This window comes from Lissotriton helveticus, chromosome 6 (assembly GCF_964261635.1).
Source record: "Lissotriton helveticus chromosome 6, aLisHel1.1, whole genome shotgun sequence".
Lineage (NCBI taxonomy): Eukaryota > Metazoa > Chordata > Amphibia > Caudata > Salamandridae > Lissotriton > Lissotriton helveticus.
In genome coordinates, this window is record NC_136067.1 from 1,386,175,759 (window position 1) to 1,386,198,286 (window position 22,528).

The window sequence follows — 22,528 nt, forward strand, 5'->3', positions numbered from 1 at the left end:
AGATTCAGGAGTAATATTGTGTGGTAACACTATCCTAGTTTGTGTGCTCAGTTTTTGTATGACACTTAGAATGAGACTATAAATAATGATATTCCCATCTGTGTATGTTTCTATGAATGTCTTTCAGGTGGCAAATATTTCAGACTCCTCCAGCAGAAAAATATCCTTTTTGGTCAGATGTGGTCCTCGGTTTCCGTCTGATGAGCGATTCGGAGTTGAAAAAGTTTCCCCGCTATGTGTTTGGCCATGCCTTTACCACCCTTAAATGTGAATGCCCACCATACCTTCTGTGGCTCGAAAAAAGGTTTGTTAACATCTGTTTTTACTACTTGTGTAAGCCACTCTTTGTTCGGTACAATATTAAAATGTTCTTTATTGATACCAACTTCTTAACAACATTCAGCTTGATTAAGTATGAATTAAAATGTAGATTGATACATCAAAGAGAATGGATTTGCATCGAAAAGTTTGATTAGTTTCCAGCAGCTCCACGGGTCATCTGCAGGAAGCTGAGTGTGGGACTACAGCACGTGCTACACGTATTTAAACCCTTACACCTCCCCAACCCCCGCTGAAAAGTGTGTTGGCAGGATGGGCCATCCTGACTTCATGAGGGGAATGGAGCTATTACCTGTCACACTTCACTACCTCAGCTCAAACACAGAGAATTTCACAGTAGCCTATTGCGACTGAAGACAGACTGGGACCAGGGCAGGGAGGCCAGAAATTCCAAATACCTCTATGGGGGAAAACTCTAAAAGCTTCTATAAATTTAAAGCTAGTGCCAGGTATAAAAGTAGAACCCTCAGACCCACTATTCAGATCACTTCTCAACCAGTAGAAGACTCAGAAGAACAACTGTTCTGCCCCCTTGCTGCTGCAAGGACTGCACATCTCCCAGAAGAAGGATGACTGGGCCTCCTTCTTGAACCCAGGATCACCAGGGCGACCCCAACGGCTGCTGACAGTCCTGTGCTAAGCTGCAGGTACATAGTGAACTCCAGAGACCTGTTCTACATCCACCCATCTGCCCGACTCAACTGGACCTGCCTGTACCCTGCTGCAAGCCTCTACTGTAGTTAGTTCTCATCCCCAAGAGGGCTCCCCAAGGTCTTGGACCCTTGGCCATCACCAGAATCTTCATGGCCCAAGTGTGGGTTCCCTCAGAACCGATGCAACACGAAGCAACTCAATACAGCGCGACGCAGAACCTCACATCGCACCACCTCGCAGCCCTGACAACTCCTCCTCTGCATCGATCCAGATAACCACAATTGGCACTTTGTGATTTTAGGCGCTATTCTTACTGTAAAAACGTTCAAACTGTATTTCTCCACTTTTTTTCCGGTTTTGAATTTTGTCATTTTGATGTCAAATAATTCATCAAATTCTACACAATTTTTCTAAAGTGGTGTAGGATTTTTCTTGGGTGTGTTTTCACTCTATTACTGTTTAAGTGCTCCATAAATACTTTACATATTGCAACTAAGTTAAACCTGACTGCTTTTGTGCAAAGCTACTAGTTGGTTAAGCACAGGTTAATTTAGTGGTTCCATCTGACAAGGAGTTTGACTGTTGCTTGAGAAGAGATCACCCCCCCCCCTCATATAACAACCCAGTTTCTCACAAAGTTAAAATCAGTGAAACCTGAAAGATCTTTAACATGAGGAGAAGTGTGTATCACAGCAGCAAATAGCTAATGAAAAACTAGCTTCTATGTATGTCTTAGTTTCCCAGTAGGATTTCAAATGAGCGCAGAACATTTTCAAACATAACATCCCCAAGTTTTGATACTCCAATAAGGTCCTATCCCCTGAACCCCTGCAATAAGTGAACCTGACTGTTAAGATTAGACTCTCCACAAGTAGGTTTCCAAAACGTTTTATTTGAGCAACACAACTGGAACCTGGGATAATCCAGTGCAACTGAACCTCCTTGGCTCCCAGCCAAACAGTTCAGAATCAAATTGGAACTATCTCTAAAAATACACAGGGTTGCCTGGCCACATGAGGGAATGCTGAGATGCTAGCGCGTGCAATGGAGCATGCAAGCATGTTACATACCTCCCTTATATAAATGAAAAACAAAGGAGAAACACTATGCACCAAAAGAGAATGGAGGGAAAGGAAACAGAAGGGAAAAGTAACACAACTTAACTTACAAAATCAAGCAACCTTCTGTGAGGTTATCTAACATAGCATGACCCTTTAAGTCTTGAGGCAACTGTATCCACATCGCAGTCATCCAACACCTCCAACTCAACTTGTTGACATGGATGACGTGATAGGAAATCAGCCATCACCTTACTTTTCCCTGGTACAAACTCGGTTTTAATACATTATTCCTGAAGTTTAGATGTGAGTCTTGCAATGCGCGCTGTCAAGTTCCATCCACCACCTGGAGATAAAATGTTCACAAGGGGCTTGTGATCCGTTCAAGAATAAATTTGCTGCCCCACACCTAGTTTCGGTAATGTTAGATTGCCCATACACAAGCCAGACATTCCTTTTCGATTACTGCATACTTGCGCTCAGATTAATTTAGGGTGCATGAAGCAAACGCTACATTCCATTCCTCCTTGCCACATCTCTGTGACAATACTCCACCAATACCATACAGGCTTTTATGACCCGTGATTATACATCTCTTGTTAATGCAAAAAGGTTTTAAAGTGGGGGCTCAAACAATTCCATCTTTGATTGACACAAATGTCTTCTGTTGTTCATCCTGCCACACATACATTGCGTTATGTCACAGCAATTTTCTTAAAGGGTTCCATTTTGGTTGCAAAATTACTGACAAACATACTCACACATGCCAGCAAACGATAATAACTGTTCCTTATTTGTGGGAGCAGGAGCATTCACAATAGCCTCTAGATTAAATTGCTTCGGAACCACTCTATACCCCGACAAGGTGTGCCCTAAGTATTCAACTGATTCCTTAAACCGCTAACATTTATGAGCTTTTAGCGGCAGCCCATTTTTCGCGATTCTGTCGCATACTTCCACTAAGTGCTTCATGTGTTCTTCCTGGATGTATGACGTTACAACGCATACTTTTACTCCGCATACCATTACAACGCGGTATTTACAACGAATACCGTTACAACGCATAGCGCTTAGAGGTGCTGGATAGTGGTAAGTATAATTTTCTATTCCAACTCCAGTCCCCGTGGACACTAGGGAAGGTGTTGGATAGAAAATTAAACTTATTCCCTATCCTAGAGCGCCCCCCAGCGCAATGCGTTGTAATGGTATGCGTTGTAATGGTCGCGTTGTAGTGGTAGTGCGGAGTAAAAATTGCGTTGTAACAGGTGTATACCGTTCTTCCTTATTGGGTGAAAAGATCAATATGTCGTCCTGGAAGCACTTAACAAATTTGTCAGCATCTCTGAATATATGAAACATCACCCTCTGGAATACTGAAGCAGCAGATGCTAACCAAAATGTTATTCTAGTATACTGTTAGAAACCTTGTGGTGTAATGAATGCTGTTAATTTTTTAGAGTCTTCAGCAACTCAATCTGGTGGTAAGCCGACCTCAGATCAAGTGTGGAGAATATCTTGGCACCCTCCAACATAGACACATCCTCATTAATATTAGGCAAAGGGTGACAATCAATGACTATACCAGCATTTAACGCTCTTAAGTCTACACACAACCTCAACTTTTGGTCGTGTTTACAGACCAAAACAATGGGTGAAACCCATTCAGCAGATTCAATGGTTTCTATAATGCCCTCACTAACTTACTTATTGAGCATATCTCTAAGTTCTTCCCAAACATTTATGGGTACTCCTTGCAATTTCTGCTTGACAGCAACAGTGTTACTTTTGAGCTTAATCTTGTGAGTGTAGTTCTTTAACCTACCAAGTTTTTCTGTAAAAACCTCTTTAAATTGTTCCTTAATATAAGTCTCCCTGTCACCATTCCCTATGACTGCCACCTCTTTGGACCACTCACCCTCATCTAATAAAACAGGTTCCTTCGAGCTAGGATTTAAAATGATTTCCAACTTCCATTGGTCTCTCCATCTCAATACATTCACCCCTTTAACAGCAATATATAGTTTGATCTGCCCAACTCTTCCCTTAAAGCATAACAAAACATTTAAGTACCCATCCATTTCAATTTTGGAACTGTTGAAGCTTTCAGCCACAACGTCAGGTGGTTACATCTGTTCATACTTACATGCACCACTTAATTTGTCTCTATAATATTCCCTGGAAATTATGGTGCATGGGGATCCTGTGTCTGCCATGAGCTCCAGCTCTACACCAGCCACCTCCACCATGCACATGGGAGCTTTCTTTTTTTTTTTTTTTTTTTTAAACCTTTATTGATATCAAAAGAAGACAAAGAGAGGCCCACAACCAAGCCGGCCGGCCGCAGTGTACAAAACAATCAGGAGTCATCAGGCAAATAGTACATAATCAATCAACACAAAGCAGAGGCTGTATAATCGCAATAGGGAAAAAAAATACAGAAACTAAAGGGCTAAAACACAGGAGTAAAGAAGGCTTAATTTTACAATAAGGGGAGAGGACATATGACAGGCACAATTGCAATACGGAGGCATCCGATATGCCGTAATCAACCTCAACATTAAGAAGGGGGCGTGGGGCAAAATATCAGGGGGACAACACAATGCATTCAAGAAATCAGGATATGCGAGATACAGTCAACCCCTGAGCGTTATCCTCGTAACACGCCTGCCACCCGGGACACTACCAAGCCAGAACAGTGGGATCGGAAGACAATGCATGAAAACCCGCCCGTCACAGTACTCTCTGGGACGCAGGAAGGGAAAAAGGGAAGAGGACTAGGTAGGGGGGAGGGAAGAGGAAGGGAAAGGAAAATGGAGGGAAGAAAAACCAAACAATAAAAGGGAATAAGGAAATATGAAAAAAGAAAGGTAAAAGACACGCCGACACGGCACCCCATGGTGAGAGGACAGGAGACAAAAGGATTAACGGTCCAAGTGGGGCATGGCAATCGGATGAAAAGACAGCCAAGATGTAGCAGGAGGAGGAACGACGCCATACCCCCACCCGAAACACACCATAGGAGGTCGGGACAGACGCGGCCTCACGAAAAAGATATACAAAAGGGCCATAGAACCAGAAGACAAACAAAAAATAGAACCCAACCCACCCGTCCCACCCTGCACCCCTGTAGAAGGCTACGGCCTACCCTTCAAACAGCGTGCCTGTCGCCCTAAACCAGAACCCGAAATATAGCAAGAAGAAAGAATGAAAAACGAGACAAAAAGACCACAAAAGCGGAGAAAGAAAACAGGAGGGAGGAGCAGAAGAGCTATAATACAAACGATGGGCCACAGCCCTCCGCCCAACCGGACAAGTACAATCAAAAAAGGACCAGGATGTCACCCCATCACGCGCCACCAAATATTAGGAGAAGGGGACCTCCCACCCCTCTACAACCAGAGACAAGTGTGCTACGAAATCGCATACCGGGAATCAAGCAGAAGTCGTACATTTCACCCCCAACCCTTCCGAGCGACAAACCCCACCCACCACATGGCAATGTACAACCACATACTAAATACGAAATCAGCAGATAATCGAGTGGAGTGGAGACTAGCATAGCTACGTGGGGAGTAGATAGATCGACAAGTGAGCAATAGTTCAAACTGAAAGTATCGATGCATCAACAATCGAAGCACGAGCCATGAGAAACAGGAGTTCAGTTGCGCCACTGGAGCAGGCGAGGTGGTCCCATCTTTAAACACAGGCAAAGTCATCGAAGTAGGCACAGGAGGAAGTCCACCCATAATTCCAGGCAACAATGTCGAACAGGGTCGCAGTACAGCATCCGAGTCCCCGGGGTCCGAACCTTGAAAAGCAGGGCGCCCCAAAGTCACCAGCACATTACACGATCTTCGATCAACGGTGGAGACACTCAGGTCAATCGAGGGGGGTGAGGCAATGGAGGCATCGAAACAAGAGGGCGACAAGAAGAAACGGCCGCCCAAAATGGCGGCGGATCGTGGCGGACCCACCGAGACGCCCCGGGCCAGGGAAGCGTACAGGGATCTGAGGGCTTCCAGGATATCTCCGACTGTCGGCTCACGCCCACCAGATCCGATACCCACACAATCAGGCAACTCGGGCCCGCCGCTACAAGGTGACTCTCGATCCAGAGGGCCGGCCGCCATTTCGTGAATCAGCCCAATCGCCGCCCACGAGGACCCCCGGAAATAACAGTTCTCAAATGTAGGACTTTACAAGCGCCGGGGGTCCCAGCAAGGGCGGCCTCGATGCCAAAAGGATGTCCGCCCAAAACGGGTCTCCGCCCGCACCAGCACCGGTGCCCCAAACAAGCGGAGTCCGGGCCTCGAGGACCAGGGCCGCCGGACAAAGCAGCGGCGGGGGGAGACCCCCTCTCAGAATCAGGTCCCGGGGCTTCTCACCCACGTCTGCCACGCGACCAGCAGGACAGGTCCGGGTCAGGATCGCCGGGATCTTTGCACATCGGCTCCCAACACTGGTTCTCGCTCTCGGCCGGGGCCGAGAGCCGTCGGATCCCACCGGCCAGGTCCCGGTCCAAGTCTCGCAGCGGCCCCGATCTCTCGGAGGCCGGAACTCCGGAGCCACTGCACGTCAAGACCCCGGGGTCAGACGGTAAGTACAAACAAGCCGTAATGTTTCCAATTCCCCAAAAGTGTGTCGTCCCGGGACAGGATAAAAGACAGGATAGGCAGTCAGGATGGAGGGCTGCGGGAGCCGAGCTAAAAGGCGACCATCACGGCCGCGAGCTAGGCTCCTCCCCCATGGGAGCTTTCTTGACCAACTCCCCTTTCGAACTCACATGAATTTGTCACACTATGTATTATGGATAACACAATACCTTTTTTGCTCTCACCCGAGATACCACACTCACACACATGCTTGCTGTCACACCTTACGGTGGTGCAAGACACTTTCCCACATGCTTGAATCAACCCTTTCTTTTGATCTTTGCACACACTGGCAAAATTACCTAATCTGCCACACTTCCTACACTTCTTATTAACCGGAGGACATCCTCCATATGCCGCCATGTGTATTCTACTATTCCATCTATAACATGTGCCAAATTGATCAGACCTGTCAAATCTCTTTATGCCGCAATTGCTGCTCATCCAAGACATTATAGACCCCAAATTTAATAGTTCAGTACATTGTACCTCCATGCTCCTAACTGCGTAATTGTAAATGTAAATGTCATGGTACTTATAGAGCGCACTGTCACCAGACAGTCACCTTGCGGTGTCGCCTATTTGGCTTCCTGGCGCTGATACTCATACCGCTGTGGAACCCCTCCTGGCTTTCCCTGTGAAGTGTCCACTCCTGGGTACCCCCAGGGTGAAGCCAGGCATCCTTAGCGCTGTTGGTGGCAGTCTGGAGGCTAAGCAAGCTATTGCCCAGAGTTGCAGCGTGGGGCCCGTGATTAGAATAGGCACCGAGGCGAGAATTAACAGGTCCGAGGAAATTGAGCCCAAGACCACGCCGAGGCGGGAATCGAACCCTGGTCCCTGGCCAGAACTCTGCATCAGGGTCTGCCGCTCTAACCATTGAGCCACACTCCTCCACACTTCCTCCACATTTGCTGCTTTGCTGTTCTCACAGTGTCCATTAACTTTTCGGATTGTTCCAAAGCCTTCGCAGTAGATATAGCCTCCGATAGTTTGGGATCTCCATGACCCAAAGTTGCTCCTGGGTTTTCTTGATTCTGACATGTACTATAATTTGATCTCTGATCATCTCATCAGACATTGTGCCAAAATTGCAGTGCATGCTTAGAGCCCTTAATGCCGTTAAAAAGTCATCAAAAGATTCATTTTCATTCTGTGCTCTGGTATAGAACTTGTATTTATTAAGTGCAATGTTTGTGGTGGGCTGGAATCTTTGTTCTATCCTCAACATGGCCTCCTTATAGACATTAGGATCCTCATCCACTTCTGTAACTAAAATTTGTGGCAAACCTCTGAACACGACTTGGCCTTCTGACCCCTAATAATGTAAGAAAATACTTTTCTTCCTCTCCGCCCCCATGCTCCCTCCATCTATAGCCCTCTTGTACCTAAGAAATGGAATTGAGGGTTCCCCTTTATTTTGTAAAACTTTTGCAGGTTGATCAAACTGCATGTTGCTCACTGATACTTAACCAACACACAAGCGATGATTATGTAGCGATCAAGTACAAATGACCGACATGCTGTGAGAAGTAAAGTGCTACTGATGAATAAGAGGTTAACACCATACACTGATCTGTGGTCATCCAAACAGAATTTACCCGGTAATGGAATAACTTACTTGTATACAATCAAAGTAATTGCTCCTAACGTCCTTTGTGGTGCCTATCGCTGGTTGTACATGCATTTGGCTTCCAATTATGCTATGCGTGTACTGGCATTGCTTTGGTGGAAATCAGGAAGTATTTTTCTTTCAAAAATGGTGCCACACCGCCTTCTACGTCAGCGCTGTGCGTGACGGATATGCTAAGCACGTTGCATGGCTTACAGAGGCAGTCACGGAACACAAGGAACAGCAGCATTTTGCGATCAGTCAAACGCCGGCTCCGTAGATGAGGAATGCGGCTCCTGCAGGTGTATTTTTTTTTTATTTGGTGCGCTGTTGCCGTTGGCCCTCACAACCACCAGTTGTCTGTACTGCCAAAAATAAACCCACATATTCACCATTCGATTTTGCTGACCGCAGGCACATACGATATGCACAGTCCACTGGGCAGGTCCTCCGTCAACACAATCTGCTTCACGGCTTCTTTGACATAGTATTCTTCATGTTGAACGTATTTACTCTGCTGGGTACAAGAAACATACCACTCCTGTGCTGATAGTTGCGGTTGGCAAGGGTGTTTCCTCACTCGTTGCCAATATTAAGAGTAGACTCTCTACAAGTAGGTTTCCAAAACGATTTATTTGAGCAGCACAGCAACACATCTGGACCCTAGGATAATCCAGTGCAACTGCACCTCCTAGGCTCCCAGCCAAACAGCTATAGATCGAATTAGAACTATATCTGAAAATACACAGGGTTGCATAACCACATGAGGGAATGCTGAGATGCTAGCTTGTGCCATGGAGCATGCGAGAATGTTACACTGACCAAGCCATGTTTTGAACCATAGTGGAGTTTTACGTTTGAGGCTACGAAACCAGATCATATCCGGCGGGATATCCAGCCACAGTTTGAGCACTGTGGCAGTTGTAGGGGGCAGGTTCAGGTAATACTTCCCACCATATATATAGTGAAGGGGACTCCTCTCTCCCATACACCCCTTTTCTATTGTGTAGACCAAGTCAAGGCATGCATCATTTAGCCATTTGTTAACTATACAATAGCATGCTTTTATATAAGTAGCCCCAATCCCAATTTAAAGACGGAGATTTATGATATTTACTCATGGAAATATTAGGACTTCTAGTTTGTCAAAGAAAGCCCTTCAGCATGGTATTAATGTGAGAAGAATAAACCCTGGTGGTCTCAGACGGGTAGTTTTCTATCTGGTACAAGATACAGGCCAGGGGTACTATTTTAAAAATCGCTGCCCAGCCCATATAAGACAGAGGAAGGAATGACAAATAGATCATATCAGTTTGTAGTTTGTCCAGCTAGGAAACTGTTTTTTGCTGCCAAACGATATATCTGTTAGATGCAATGTAAACCTCCTGACACCAAATGCCTCATGTGCCTCCAAAAACCCTGTGGCGCATTGCAAGTTGAATTTGGTCATCTTTAAGAGATCACCATAGACTCACTCAAATGAATTGTTAGTCCTCAGTGTCTTTCAAAGTTAGAAAGAATTTCCAATAAACAAGGTACTGACCAAACTGAGTCCTGAAGGTGTATAAAGAAGTTCCTTTGTGTACAGTGATACTCTATCTGGGAGCAAGGACAACCACTCAAGCCCCTTTGCCAAGTTTGGTACCTTTTGATAAAATGATTGGTGGCTGCGGATGCCTGCTGAATTTTCAGCAACCTTTTTTTACAATATTTTTATTGAGTTTTATAAACATAAAAAGGCAGTACAGTACAAACCAATGGTACGCTTAGGGCAGTGCACAACCAAACTGGTCAATGAGTCATAGTCAAAGCAAATCATCAAGACAATAACTGGGATCAAATCACATACAAGCCCACCTGGCCTACAAGTAGCATAAAATTCCCACCAATGGTTATTCAGCAATACCTCAAAATTCTCGCCACAGGGACCAGATTTTTTCCCATTTGCGAGGGCATCCTCTGCTATTACATATTGGGTTTTTTCTGCTAACATGCACCAATCCATGTCTTTCTCCCAAACTTTCACCACTGGTGCACTTCTCACTCCCCACAGTTGAGCAATGTTCCCCTTGGCCACCCCCAGACCTAAGGACAAACAGATCTTACCATATCTGGGCGGGGGATCGTCCTTCCAAATATACAGGAAAAAGCATTTATCCGTGTGAGGGACCTCTTTGCCCAGGACCTCTCTCATAATTCTCGAAGTGCTGACCAGTAGGGTCGTTTCTATGGAATGGACCATAGTGTATGAAGGAATGTACCCATCTCCCATATCCCCGGAGGCAAAGATTTGTAGGATATCTGCCCATGGTGTGCAAAGTCATGCGTGAATAGTAGGATCGGGTCAGGATACGCAGTTGGATTAGTCGAAATCTTGTTTTAATAGGAATCTCCCTGAAGCCAGCCTGGCTCGTTCACCATCTTCAAAGTGTCCCACCTCAGCTTCCCATTTAGTTTTAAGCTTTTTCAGGATGTCTGGGGAGTTATTAAACATGTTTTTGTATATTAGCGGGATGGCCCCTTTATGTAGCAGTTCTGTCAATTCTTTCAGTAGTAAATAGTTGGGTACAAGTGCTTACAGTCGGGTAATGTCAAGTGTCTGTCCGGTTTTACCTGGAATTTCTACATGCCCACACTGACTAAAAACACACACATGTTCTCATCTATGTTTTGAAGGGGTTCTCCTTTGGTTGACACAAAATAACATCCACATTCTGCAATGCATAGAATGCACCTGCGCTGGAGAAAAATTCCATTGACATTTCCAGATTACATTGATTTGACTAGTGGAATTTTGCACGACATTTGCACCATGTGATAAGTGTGAAAATGGCATTTCCCCCAACTGACCACCACAAAGGTAGTACTTTGCATAGAAGTTGTTGGTGCAAATGCCAGTGAAACTTATGTAAATATGTACTAGGACGATTTTGTGTAAATTTGTGGTGACACCGGTGCACCAATTGCTAGCTTTCAACACAACAAAGCACTTCCACAATTATTGTGTTATTGACCGGATAGAAAACTACCTTAATGGATTTAGTAGAGACTTGAAGCGAGTTTCTTTGTTGACAGAAGAGCTGACAAATAATTAGACCCCCAATCAATTCCTTTAAACTACTCCAGTACTTATGCCTGTTTTCAACGCAAATTATAAAGTGGAAGAGCAGCAGGGACTCCCAACATGATTCCTTGAGGCAGAAATGGGCAGGTAGAAGCTGTATTCACAATTGTAACGTGTATTGCACAGGGCACGTTCCCTTTATTACCGCGCAGGAAGAGAGTGCTTACTTACAGTAGGTGTCGTTGTTGTGCACAGGTTCTGAGCGTTCTCCAAGGCTAGGTTCTCCATAAGCACACTAAGCAAGGGTGACTCCAGGGCTTATGCCCAATGACAACCAAAACAAAGAGATTCCATTTTGTCTTTGGGAAACAGAGACTTTTTCGTAAGGGATCCTGTGGATACTACCCCACATCGGTGTCGTGAAGTTGGTCAACAGGCCACTCCACTTTGGGGAGTCATGCTCCCATGATCATGGCACCACCCTCACCCCAAACACTGGCAATGTCCTGTGATCTTGCACAATTAGAGACATCTAAGCAGCATGTTCTGTATACCCCCACTCCTTTACCTAGTCTGCTGACCACATCAGAATAACCGTTCTGTAGTTGGTAGACGGGTGCTGTACTATTCGCCCCCCACCCTGTACGTCTCAGTGCCCTTGACTTTAGATTAGGGGCTATTTAGTTTCCATTCAAACTAGCCTGAATAGCCTTTAGGAATGGGCAAAGATTACAAGACAGGGTCTTGTCATCCCTTGGACCTCCGAAGGTTAGTCTGCTTGCCCATCGTGGATCTGTGAATATATGTAACCTACTCAAGGGTACATCATGGCCGATCCTGATTCACTCTAACTGCAGAAATCTCACATGGGCCTGGAGAGTGCTGAGCAAGAGTTGTCTGAAACTGTGGCGTGTTGAAAATCTTTAAATGTGTATGATTGGCTGATTGAAGGGGTGCATACATACCACCACTTTGAAAATACTTGCTATGCTCCCTGGAGTCTGCTACAGACACGTTGCACCTTTCTAGACATCTCTGAAAATTACCCCATGAACTGCTGGTAATTTCAGGAAATGCCTCCAGCAGCATTCCGCCTCCGGAGCACAGGTGTGCAACTCACCAGCAGTAACAGAGTTTCTGCATGTTAGGTGCCTCTTTAGGTCTCATTACAAATTTTTGTGCCCCTTTCCTTATCAGAGCCTCAAATGATCAAACAAGAAATCGTGGTGCTATCATTCCATTTAAATGCAATATTGTGAAATGAGTCTGGCATCATCCATAGTGCCACCCAGCCTCAGATGTTGTCTTCCTGCTTTTTCTTTACTGTGATTTGACCATTTTCTAACATGGTAGCATTTAATGTGCCTGTTTCCTTAATGGCTAGACCATTGATGGCTTCCGAGTTTTACTGTTATTTTCCCTCTTTTTCTTGTAGGTTGAAACGAAATGGAGGTCAAGTGCGTGCTGGAAAAATACAAGACGTGTGGGAACTTCATGGCCAGTATGACATTGTTGTCAACTGTGCAGGTCTTGGCTCCAGGGAGCTCTTTGGTGACCAGCGGATATTCCCAGTGCAAGGACAGGTACTTAAGGTGAAAGCTCCATGGCTGACTCACTTTGTCCGTGATGGCTCCGGCTCCACATACATCTACCCAGGGATAAGCAGCGTAACCCTGGGTGGGACAAGAGTGCCGAACGAGTGGAGCCTGAAACCAGATGCCCGAGTCAGCAAGGAGATATTTAAGAGGTGCTCCGCTCTTGTGCCCTCACTGGAGGGAGTCCAAGATACAAGGGAGAAGGTGGGACTAAGGCCCGCCAGAGCCGCAGTGAGATTGGAGAAAGAGGTGTTGCTGCGGGGTGGTCAGCGATTGCATGTGGTCCACAATTATGGCCATGGTGGGGGTGGATTTTCTGTGCACAGAGGAACCGCCAAGGAGGCGACACGCCTGGTGGAAGAGACTGTCACTTTATTGAGAAGCACCATGACTAAATCTAAGTTATAAGAACTTGCCTTGTGGTCCTAGCAATCTGCTAAATAAAATAGCCCTAACCCCAGGATCAGGCTGCCACATCTTGCGTCTGACTGAACAACAGTAGGTAGACATATTTGCATCTGTTTCATGACTCCAAGGATAACCAAAAACAGCTGCATTGAACATGTTTTTATCACACAAAGGTGTTGGAACTGTGGTGAACCTGATCACTATCAGACACCTTTTGCGGCACTCGATGCAAACAAACATTGATCTCAGAAAAAAAAAATCAATTTGGAAACCAGCGGGAGAAGATTATGCGAATTCTTTCTTCAAAGCAGGATGCATTTAAGGGTGAAATATGCCCTTGTTGTGTGTGACAGGTCGCTAGTCTTTAGAAATGCTGCAATAAGTACGGTAAATGCGCAGTCAGTTGAGTTAGTGGCTTGAGTCTGCCTGATCACCCGATACATCTAAATAATTTTGAGGCAGATGATAGAAGCTCAATCATGGAATAGTCCAAAAATTAAAATGTTTAATTTTCTTGAGAGCAAACAATCTATAGTAAGTACTCCTTTCTATTAATGAAGAGCTGTTTTAAATGATAGGCTATAGGTGATGAAATAGATGGAATTCTTCCAGTAATATAACAGAATGCACCATCAGGTATGTATGGTCTGTTGTCTGTGTCTAAAGCTGTTATAACTGAAGCCTGTCAAAAAGCAATCTGGCATAGATGCATAGTAATTTTTGCTGATATCATCAGTCATCAGAATATGGAAATATTCAGAAATAAATTCACATATGCCACAATAGAGTACTTTCATACAGAAGTAGTTTGAAATTAGAATTTCTAGTAATTATTTGTAAAGTGTTTTCCAAAATATTCTAATTTGTATCTAGAAAATCTTAAGGAGTTGATATGGGATTTTGTTTTCTCCAAGTTGACTTGTACATTGATTTAGGCCTCATATAGAGTTTGGCAGATGGGATAACTCCTTATCTATGTACCTTGACCATATCAAGTTACATAATGAGAAGTTAAGTATACTGTAAACCTATACCTACCTATATATACTTTCCCCCCAATATTTCGGGTCTTGATATGTAGGTCTCAATATGTTGATCCCAAGATATCTTGTAGCCAATGTTCTGGTGGAATACACAAACAATGCATTGCAGCCGAGGGAGCTTGGCACTTCACAGTGAGGCCTTTGGTTGGATGATTTCCCAGGTACTAACCATATTGAAGGGATAATGTCCACATAGTTTCTTTATGGGTATCACTACATAGATAGGCATGTCCTGACTGAGCTCTGGTGTCCGCAGGGGTTTTTATGGATGACATTTCTCGTTTGAGCTACATCATAAAGCTTTGATGTGAGACAAAATGGTTTGCAGCTCTGACTTTGTCTCCTCTGCTTGCATACACGCCCTCACGTGATGTTGGAAAACAACTGAGCCAGCTACATTTGGACCCCATTGAATCGGAGGTGAGATGGGTTCACCGTTACTCCTACTTTAACTCTGCCAGTTGCCACACTGTGCCACGCTTATGGAAGAGGGCCCGTTGTGATGTACCCCCAGTGGTCCTCCCCATCACTTCCAACACTAAGCAATGCATGTTTACTATATCATGATATTAAGGCCTACATCAATGGGCAGGATGTGCATGTACATCCATGGATTTTATTATGTCTACTCACATTATTTTGTCATGAACTGAATACAGTTATTGTCCTTGCCTCAATGCGTATTCTGCGTCACATCATTGACTATTTTAACTCCTTCCCTCTAACATAAGAAATTGACATGTCCGCGAGTTCTCTTCTTTCCCCTATGCAGGAATGCCACATAGCAGAGGCTAGCACTGCACAAGTCAAATGTGGCAACACCTAAGTTGCCAAGGTAAGTAAGAACACAGAGAGCAATGAAATTAGATAATGTTCATGCTAGGGCTATAGATGCAGGAGTTGGGTGGGTATTGGTTACAGAGTGAGATTTGCAGATGGATGCATGTGGTGGATGCTGGGAAAAAATCCAATGGGGTTTCCAGGTCACTGAGACTCAGGGAGAGGATGGGAATGGGTATAACACCAACGTTGCTCACTCATCTGCCCCAGGTTTTATGCCTAAGGGAAAAGTGGAGGCTCAATGCAGAGCAGGACAAAGATGAGAATATAGAAACTGGCAGTAGGCAGGCACATAGGAACAGGGCAATGGGTGGGGCCAGGGAGAATTGACTGTGATGTTGAGGATAGTTTGATGTCTGCCTTTTTTTGGCGGCAATGTGCCCAACATGATCGGTAAGGACAGTGTATACCTGATCTCTGCATACTACTGATGGAAACAACATAAAACGCAAGACAATGATGACATATATGAAATTGTTCCGGTGGTAGCAGAGCATTGTGCTTGTCTGGTTGTAGTAAAAAAAAATGTGAGATGCTATGTATCACCAGCATCTTTTGGACAACGTATAGAGGCAAGTAGCTTCTGTCTGCTCATCAGAGGTACATCCCCAGAATAGTGATAAGAGGGAACAAAATACTGTTCTGTGCTGTCCTCCTCTGCCATGGCTGTGTGTTTAATGGCAGTAGTCATTCGACTCTAGAGGGGTTTCACTACCTTGGATATATGACGTTACATCACCTTTACCATGCATTCGTTACAACGCAAATGTTATTACAACGCAAACCTTTACAACGCATGTTATTTCAACGAATTTGGCTTTAGCATGCGTGCCTTTACAACGAATTTCGTTGTAAAAGCATATATGTTAAAGGCATATGCGAGGCAAAGGTTTCCCAGACCCCTACCCTAAACCCTAATCCCAGTCCCTGATGTACCCCACCCCCTGCCACCAACCCTTCTAAAAAAATAGCCTTCCCATAAACCCTAAAACCCTACCCCTGCGTGACCCCCATCTGACCCCAGCTCTTTTCCTGCCCTAAATCCAAAAACCTTACACCTACGCGAACCCCTGGCCCCCAGACCTTCTCCTCCCTTAAACCCTAAAACCATATGCCTGAGCAACCACTCTGTCGCCCACCCCCACCCCCATCCTAAACCCTAAAACACTACCCCTGTGCCTCCCAGCCTTCTTTAACTCAAACCCCTAAAATAGTAGCCGCCAGCACAAAGCCCAATCCCCCTTAACTCTCTCCTCATGCAGTCAGCTCATCTGAGTTGTGGTGCACATTGTTGTGAGGAAGCAGAAGAGTCTCTCCGTTTCCTCTAACGACGTGGATTGCCTACCAATGCTGATGTTTCCACAATCATATGCATAGTAAACAAATGTGTAGTAAAGGTTGTGCGTTGTAATGGAGCATGCGTTGTAACGCATGCATGGTAATGGCATGCATGGAAACAGCTGCATTGTAATGGCTGTTTCCCACTACCTCCCTGTGCTCAAGTAGGCTATCTTAGAGGCTGCAGTGTGTGTGTCTGTGTATGTGTACCATCCACTCTTTGGCTATGGTCCCCGGACACTGTTGGCTGACTGCCCCAAGTCATAACAGTTGTGGCATTGAATCTAGCAGCTTTGACATTCCAGAATGGTCATCATTTGTTATTCCATGCAGCAGAGTATGAGGCAAACGTCATCCAGATCCCTTGCTTTCAGTAGGTGAACTTGGCTCAGAGAAATTCCCTTATGGAGGCACATGAATATCTGCTTGAACGCGCCACTGCCACTCTTGATGGAGTATTGTGCCCTGTTGTGTCTGTTTTTTCCTTGTGGGTTGGATTGTGATAGGGTGCCATAAAACATGTTTTCAAGGGTTAATCGATGACACAAGTGGGGAGATTTAGAGTCATGAGTGGTTGGTGTAGGGGTGGAGATGCTGTATGTAGCTATGTGCATAACAAACTTAGTAGACTAAAGACAGGACTAGGACAACCTATAACTCCTAAAGACTGTTCCGGATTACAAAATAGGCAAAGTAGGCACCGGCCTATGGACCCCACTTCTTTTAAAGGCCCCAAGACAACAGATCAAAATAATATTGATTTGATCTTGAAAGAAAATTACAATCAAGCTTTCTTGACTTGTTTCCAAATGATAAAAAAATGAATCAACTCAAACAAACGAAAACGTTACATTAAAGACTCTATAGAGAAAACACTGTATTAATGTAATGTACCCATTAACAACTTAAAGTACAGAAACCAGAGATATCAGATTCACAAAACAGTTTCTCTCTTAAAAGCTCAACTTCTGGAAGTTGTCAGTTTGTAAAACAAATCTGGTGCAAACTATGGGGCAGATTTACAAGCCCCTTGCGCTGCCAGTGGTCACTATTTTTTGATGCACCAGCAGCGCATTTTTCTGCCCCATATTTACAAGGACAGAAAAAGCCACCTTGCGTATCTTTTCTTGTCCTTGTAAATACGGCCCCTTTACAAGCAGCACTTTGCATGAAAGGGGTGTTCCATGGGTGTTGCTGTGGGTGTTCCCACGCAACACCCATGGACCCCGACACATTTCCAGATTGACAAGAAATCATAAATCTGGAAATACGTCTGAATGCTATGCCTCCCCAGGGAAGGTGTAGGGAGGCGCAACAAGCAGAAAGGCATTCATTGGAGTAATTACTCGCAGTCATCCAACAGATTTACTGCAGATATGGTTCGCTGCCGTCAAGCAAAATCTAGCCGGTGTTGCTCCTCTCACCAACTGTTATCACCATAGGCGGCGATAGCAGTTGGTGAGAGGAGCAACGCCAGCTAGATTTTGACTGTGAGTAATTACTCCATTCGGCTTGGGGTTTAAGTCCCTATTTCTGCGTTAACTACCTTGAAGTTCCAAATTATTTGAGAATCAGCTGGTTCAACTATTATATTGTTTGACCAGATATAAGGGTCAATTATTAACTTTTAATTCATCATCCTGAACATGGTCTAATGGACTTTTAAGCCACAGAGACGAAACGTCGACCAGTTCATCTATTTCTACAGCTATTCAGTTTTCTTTGGAATTTGTAGTGAGCCAGCTTGCCTCGCGCTCACTGTGTACACTGCGCGAGGCACCTGTCTCGTGCTGCCCGCTTACGTAGTGGGCTTTGACAGTTGGTCGCTGTTTCCCTCGGCCATTTTACACCCTGCCTCTGCTGTGTGTCGTGCTAGTGGAAGCCTGCAATAAACTTCAGCTTGAATTTATCTCTTATGCCTCTGAGTTATTACACTCTTTATTGGCGACGACGGAGTAAGGCTTCCGCAAAGAACCCACGAAGTTTCTTTGAAAAATAAACGGCTTACCTTGGAAGAAGACGGGTAAAGGGCGAAGCTGACGGAAGGGGCCGAGAACGATGCATTTTTCAGCGTGTTGTGAAAGTGCCCGGCTCATCTGATCGGCTCTGCTAACGATCGACGCGGGATCTTTTTCTCCTGTTTCCTGCCTGAGGTGATTTCTGCTTTCTCACGTAAGTCAAGTGTGAGGAAGTAACCGCCCACCACGTTAGCTTCCTGGCTCAAGCTGCTGCCCCTCATTCCACCTTAAAGGGGAAGTAACCCATTCCGTGGTGAGCTTATGTTCTGAGGAAAAACGTTTTGAAATACGAATTTTACAGCTTAATACAATTGTACAACTCAAGGGAAAATATCCCTGGAGCTAACTCGACTCCTCAGAGGACATCAAAGTTATAGCATGACATATTGAACTATTTTATTATAAAAAAAAAAAACAGAAAGGGAATTGACACTTAACATTGATGCCTATTACACATTATAAAGAACACTGATACCGTCAGGCTCTGAAAAATAGATATTTTCATGTACTATTGAAGGTGTTCTCCCTGTTTATGTTGTACCACTGTTGTTTTCTTTAACAATAGTTTATCAGCAGGGTGTCAACAAAAAAAAGCTGCAGTGGCATATGTACAACTACTTGCTTTCTTATTAAAATAAGTAATGATGCAGTCAATTCACCCTCCGCCTCCCTTCTTAGATACGCCAGGGGAACCACCTGTGGCATGGAGAAAATGGTTTGATGCATTTGAACATTATTTGGGTGCCATTGGAGCACACAGGTTTAGAGCAGAAAGGAAAAGATTTTTACTTTTTCATTCACTGGGGTTTGAAGGAAGAGAAACACTCAAACATTTACCTGATGTAGTTGATGAAGGTGGTGAAGAAACTGATGAGTATCAAAACACTGTTCGAAAACTGAAGTTGAGGTATGACAAGCAACCCAGTGTTGTTGTATTAAGACATAAATTCTTCAAGAGAGCGCAAAAAACAGAGGAGGATGTTGACACGTATATCACTGCTTTGAGGAAAATGGTAGCAGAATGCGAATTTGAAAATTTCAGTGAACAACTTGTGCGTGATCAATTCATTAGTAAATGCCAGGATAAATCCATCAGACAAAAGTTGTTGTCCTTGGAAAATCCATCTCTAGATGAATCCATCCGCATAGCTAAAAGCATAGAGACATCACAATCCTCTATCAGAGAACTTGAAAGTAAAAATGTTGAAATGGTGACTCCTGTTCGCTTTAAAAATGTGGTGAAGAAAAAGGAATTTCAACAGAATAATTTTTTCAAAAGAACTGATATCTGCTTCAGGTGCGGTTACCCTTCACATGCTAGAAGTGGAAGACCTTGTCCCGCGAGGAATGCCACATGTAGAAAATGTGGGAAGTTGGGGCATTTTGACAAAGTATGCCAGACAAACAAGAAAAGTTCAAACCAAGTCGCATGTGTAAAGGAGTCGAGTGACAGTGGCAGTGATGACACCCTCTTTGAACTTAAAGACATGGTTATGGTGGTAAAAGAAGGAGACATAATAACGGGTGATCCCAATGACTGTGTCGATCCTTATGCGATCATTGGTGTCGGAGATAAAAATCTGAGACTTTTGATAGATTCAGGTGCCAGGATCACAATGATCAGTGAATCTTTATTCAAAAAGAAATGGGGAAATAGACCTTTGCAACCACCAGATCGAGAACCGGTATCCTATGAAGGGAAGAGCATTGATCTTCTAGGATATTTTGAAGATGTCTTGGTGTTCAAGAACAGGCACATATACGGGAAAATATATGTGGCTGTCAATGGATTGGACATTCTAGGATGGTTCCATCAAGGTTTGTTCAGCATGATGCTACGCCCTGGAGCAAAAGAACAAATTTTAGTAATTCGTGACCAAACACATGTGGAAGAACTTCTCAATAAATTCCCAAAACTGTTTTCTGGTGAACTTGGAAAGATCAAGGGGTTCAAGCATAAGATAAAGATTAAGAATGATGCTATGCCTGTCAAGCACAAAATAAGGAGTATACCTTTCAGCATTCGCAACGATTTGGAAAAAGAACTCTTATCAATGCAAAAAAGAGGAGTAATCGAACCGATTGAATCGTCGGATTGGTCTTCGGCTTTAGTTGTAGCAAGAAAAAGGAACAATGAGCTCAGAATCTGCATCGATCTGCGCAGTCTAAACAAAGTGATTTGGGTGGACTCGCACCCATTACCCAATATCACGGAAATGCTAGGCGTAGTTGCAGGGGCTAAGGTTTTCACCAAACTTGACTTGGCCTCTGCATACCACCAAATCGAACTTGACAAGGATTCACGCCACTTCACTGCGTTTAACACACCTTCTGGATTGTATCAATTCTGCCGTATGCCTTTTGGTCTGGCGTCGGCAGCCTCTGTCTTTCAGAGGGTCATGGTCAATCTTCTCAAAGGAATCAAAAATGTTGCCATATTTCAAGATGACATCCTTATATATGCTAAGGATCAACAGGAACATGACATTGTGTTGTCAGAAATGTTGTCAATCTTCCAAGAGCATGGAGTTGTACTAAAGCGAGATAAGTGTGTATTCTCTAAAGACAGTGTGGAATATCTGGGCCACACCATTTCAAGCGAAGGCGTCACACCAAAACCGAGTTTGGTTCAAGCAATAGTTGACGCATCAGCTCCAAAAGACAAAGCAGGTGTAAAATCACTTTTAGGCCTGACAGAGTTTTATTCACGTTTTATCCAAGACTATGCCACCAACATTCGCCCTATTTCAAAGTTGTTACAAGACAAAAGTGAATTTGTGTGGGATGAAGAGTGTAAATTAGCGTTTGAATGGATCAAAGAAAAATTGTGCACTGTTCGTGCCTTGAAACCGTTTGTACAGGATGTCCCTTGCACTTTGACTGTTGATGCTAGTAATTATGGGTTGGGCGCAGTTTTGACACAAGATATTGGTCCAAATGAACATACTGTAGGATTTGCGTCCAGAGTACTTAGAGAGGCAGAAACCCATTACTCTGTGATTGAGAAGGAGCTTCTGGCGTGTTGGTGGGGCATTGAAAAGTTTAAGAATTATCTGTGGGGGCGCAAATTCACACTTCAAACTGACCATAAGCCATTAGTGTCCATTCTGGGTAACACAAAAGGTCGAAGTACTACTCCCCGCATTGCACGCCTTGCATCTAAGTTACTGCAATACAATTTTGATGTGGTCCACATTGCTGGTGGGAAAAATGTTAGAGCAGACGCGTTGTCACGCTTGCCTCCCTCCACAAACAAGACCATGCTAGGCAATGATGATTGTTGTTATGATGATAATGAAGACTGCATTATTGCAAGTGTTGAATTGCTACATGTATGTTCTGTGGGACAAGAAGGTTGGAGGGAAGCTCTAGAAAATGATAAAGTTCTGAAAGAGGTGAAAAAGTATATTGTCCAAGGGTGGCCGAGAGAAAGGAATGTGGGTGTGGACTTACAACCTTATGTGAAGGTTAGTGATGAACTCTCTATTGAAGATGATCTCGTTTTCAGGATTGAGAAACTGGTACCCCCTGAAAATATTAGATCCACACTTTTAGCCAAGGCCCATGAAGGGCACCTTGGAGCCACACTCACTAAACGTAGAGTAAGGGAGTACTTCTGGTGGCCACAGATGGATAAAGATATTGATGCGTTGGTACAAGAATGTGCAGTTTGTTCTTCTAGTGACAAAAGTTTTCGCACAGCCAGTCCACCGCTCACGCCCATACCTCTTCCAGGTGCTCCGTGGGAAAAACTTGGTATTGATGTGCTAGGGCCCTTCCATAGTTTGCCCCATCAATGCAAATTTGCCATTGTAATGATGGATTATTACACTAAGTGGCCGGAAGCTAAATTTGTGTCCAAAGTTGACTCCAAAGAGATCATTGACTTCATGAAAGAAATTTTCATGAG

The 22,528-nt window shown here is 44.3% G+C and overlaps 1 protein-coding gene across 7 annotated transcripts in view; it reads left to right on the plus strand.

The window, feature by feature from the left end:
- The window catches only part of DDO (D-aspartate oxidase), a 292,677-nt gene extending 278,568 nt beyond the window's left edge, over positions 1-14,109 (plus strand). For all 7 annotated transcript variants that reach the window (XM_078646998.1, XM_078646999.1, XM_078646997.1 and 4 more), the window contains 2 exons: positions 128-304; positions 12,812-14,109. In XM_078646998.1, the coding sequence (XP_078503124.1) occupies positions 128-304; positions 12,812-13,379 (745 nt within the window). In that variant the 3' untranslated portion in view covers positions 13,380-14,109. The remainder of the gene's footprint in view (positions 1-127; positions 305-12,811) is intronic.
- The last annotated feature ends 8,419 nt before the right edge of the window (positions 14,110-22,528 follow it).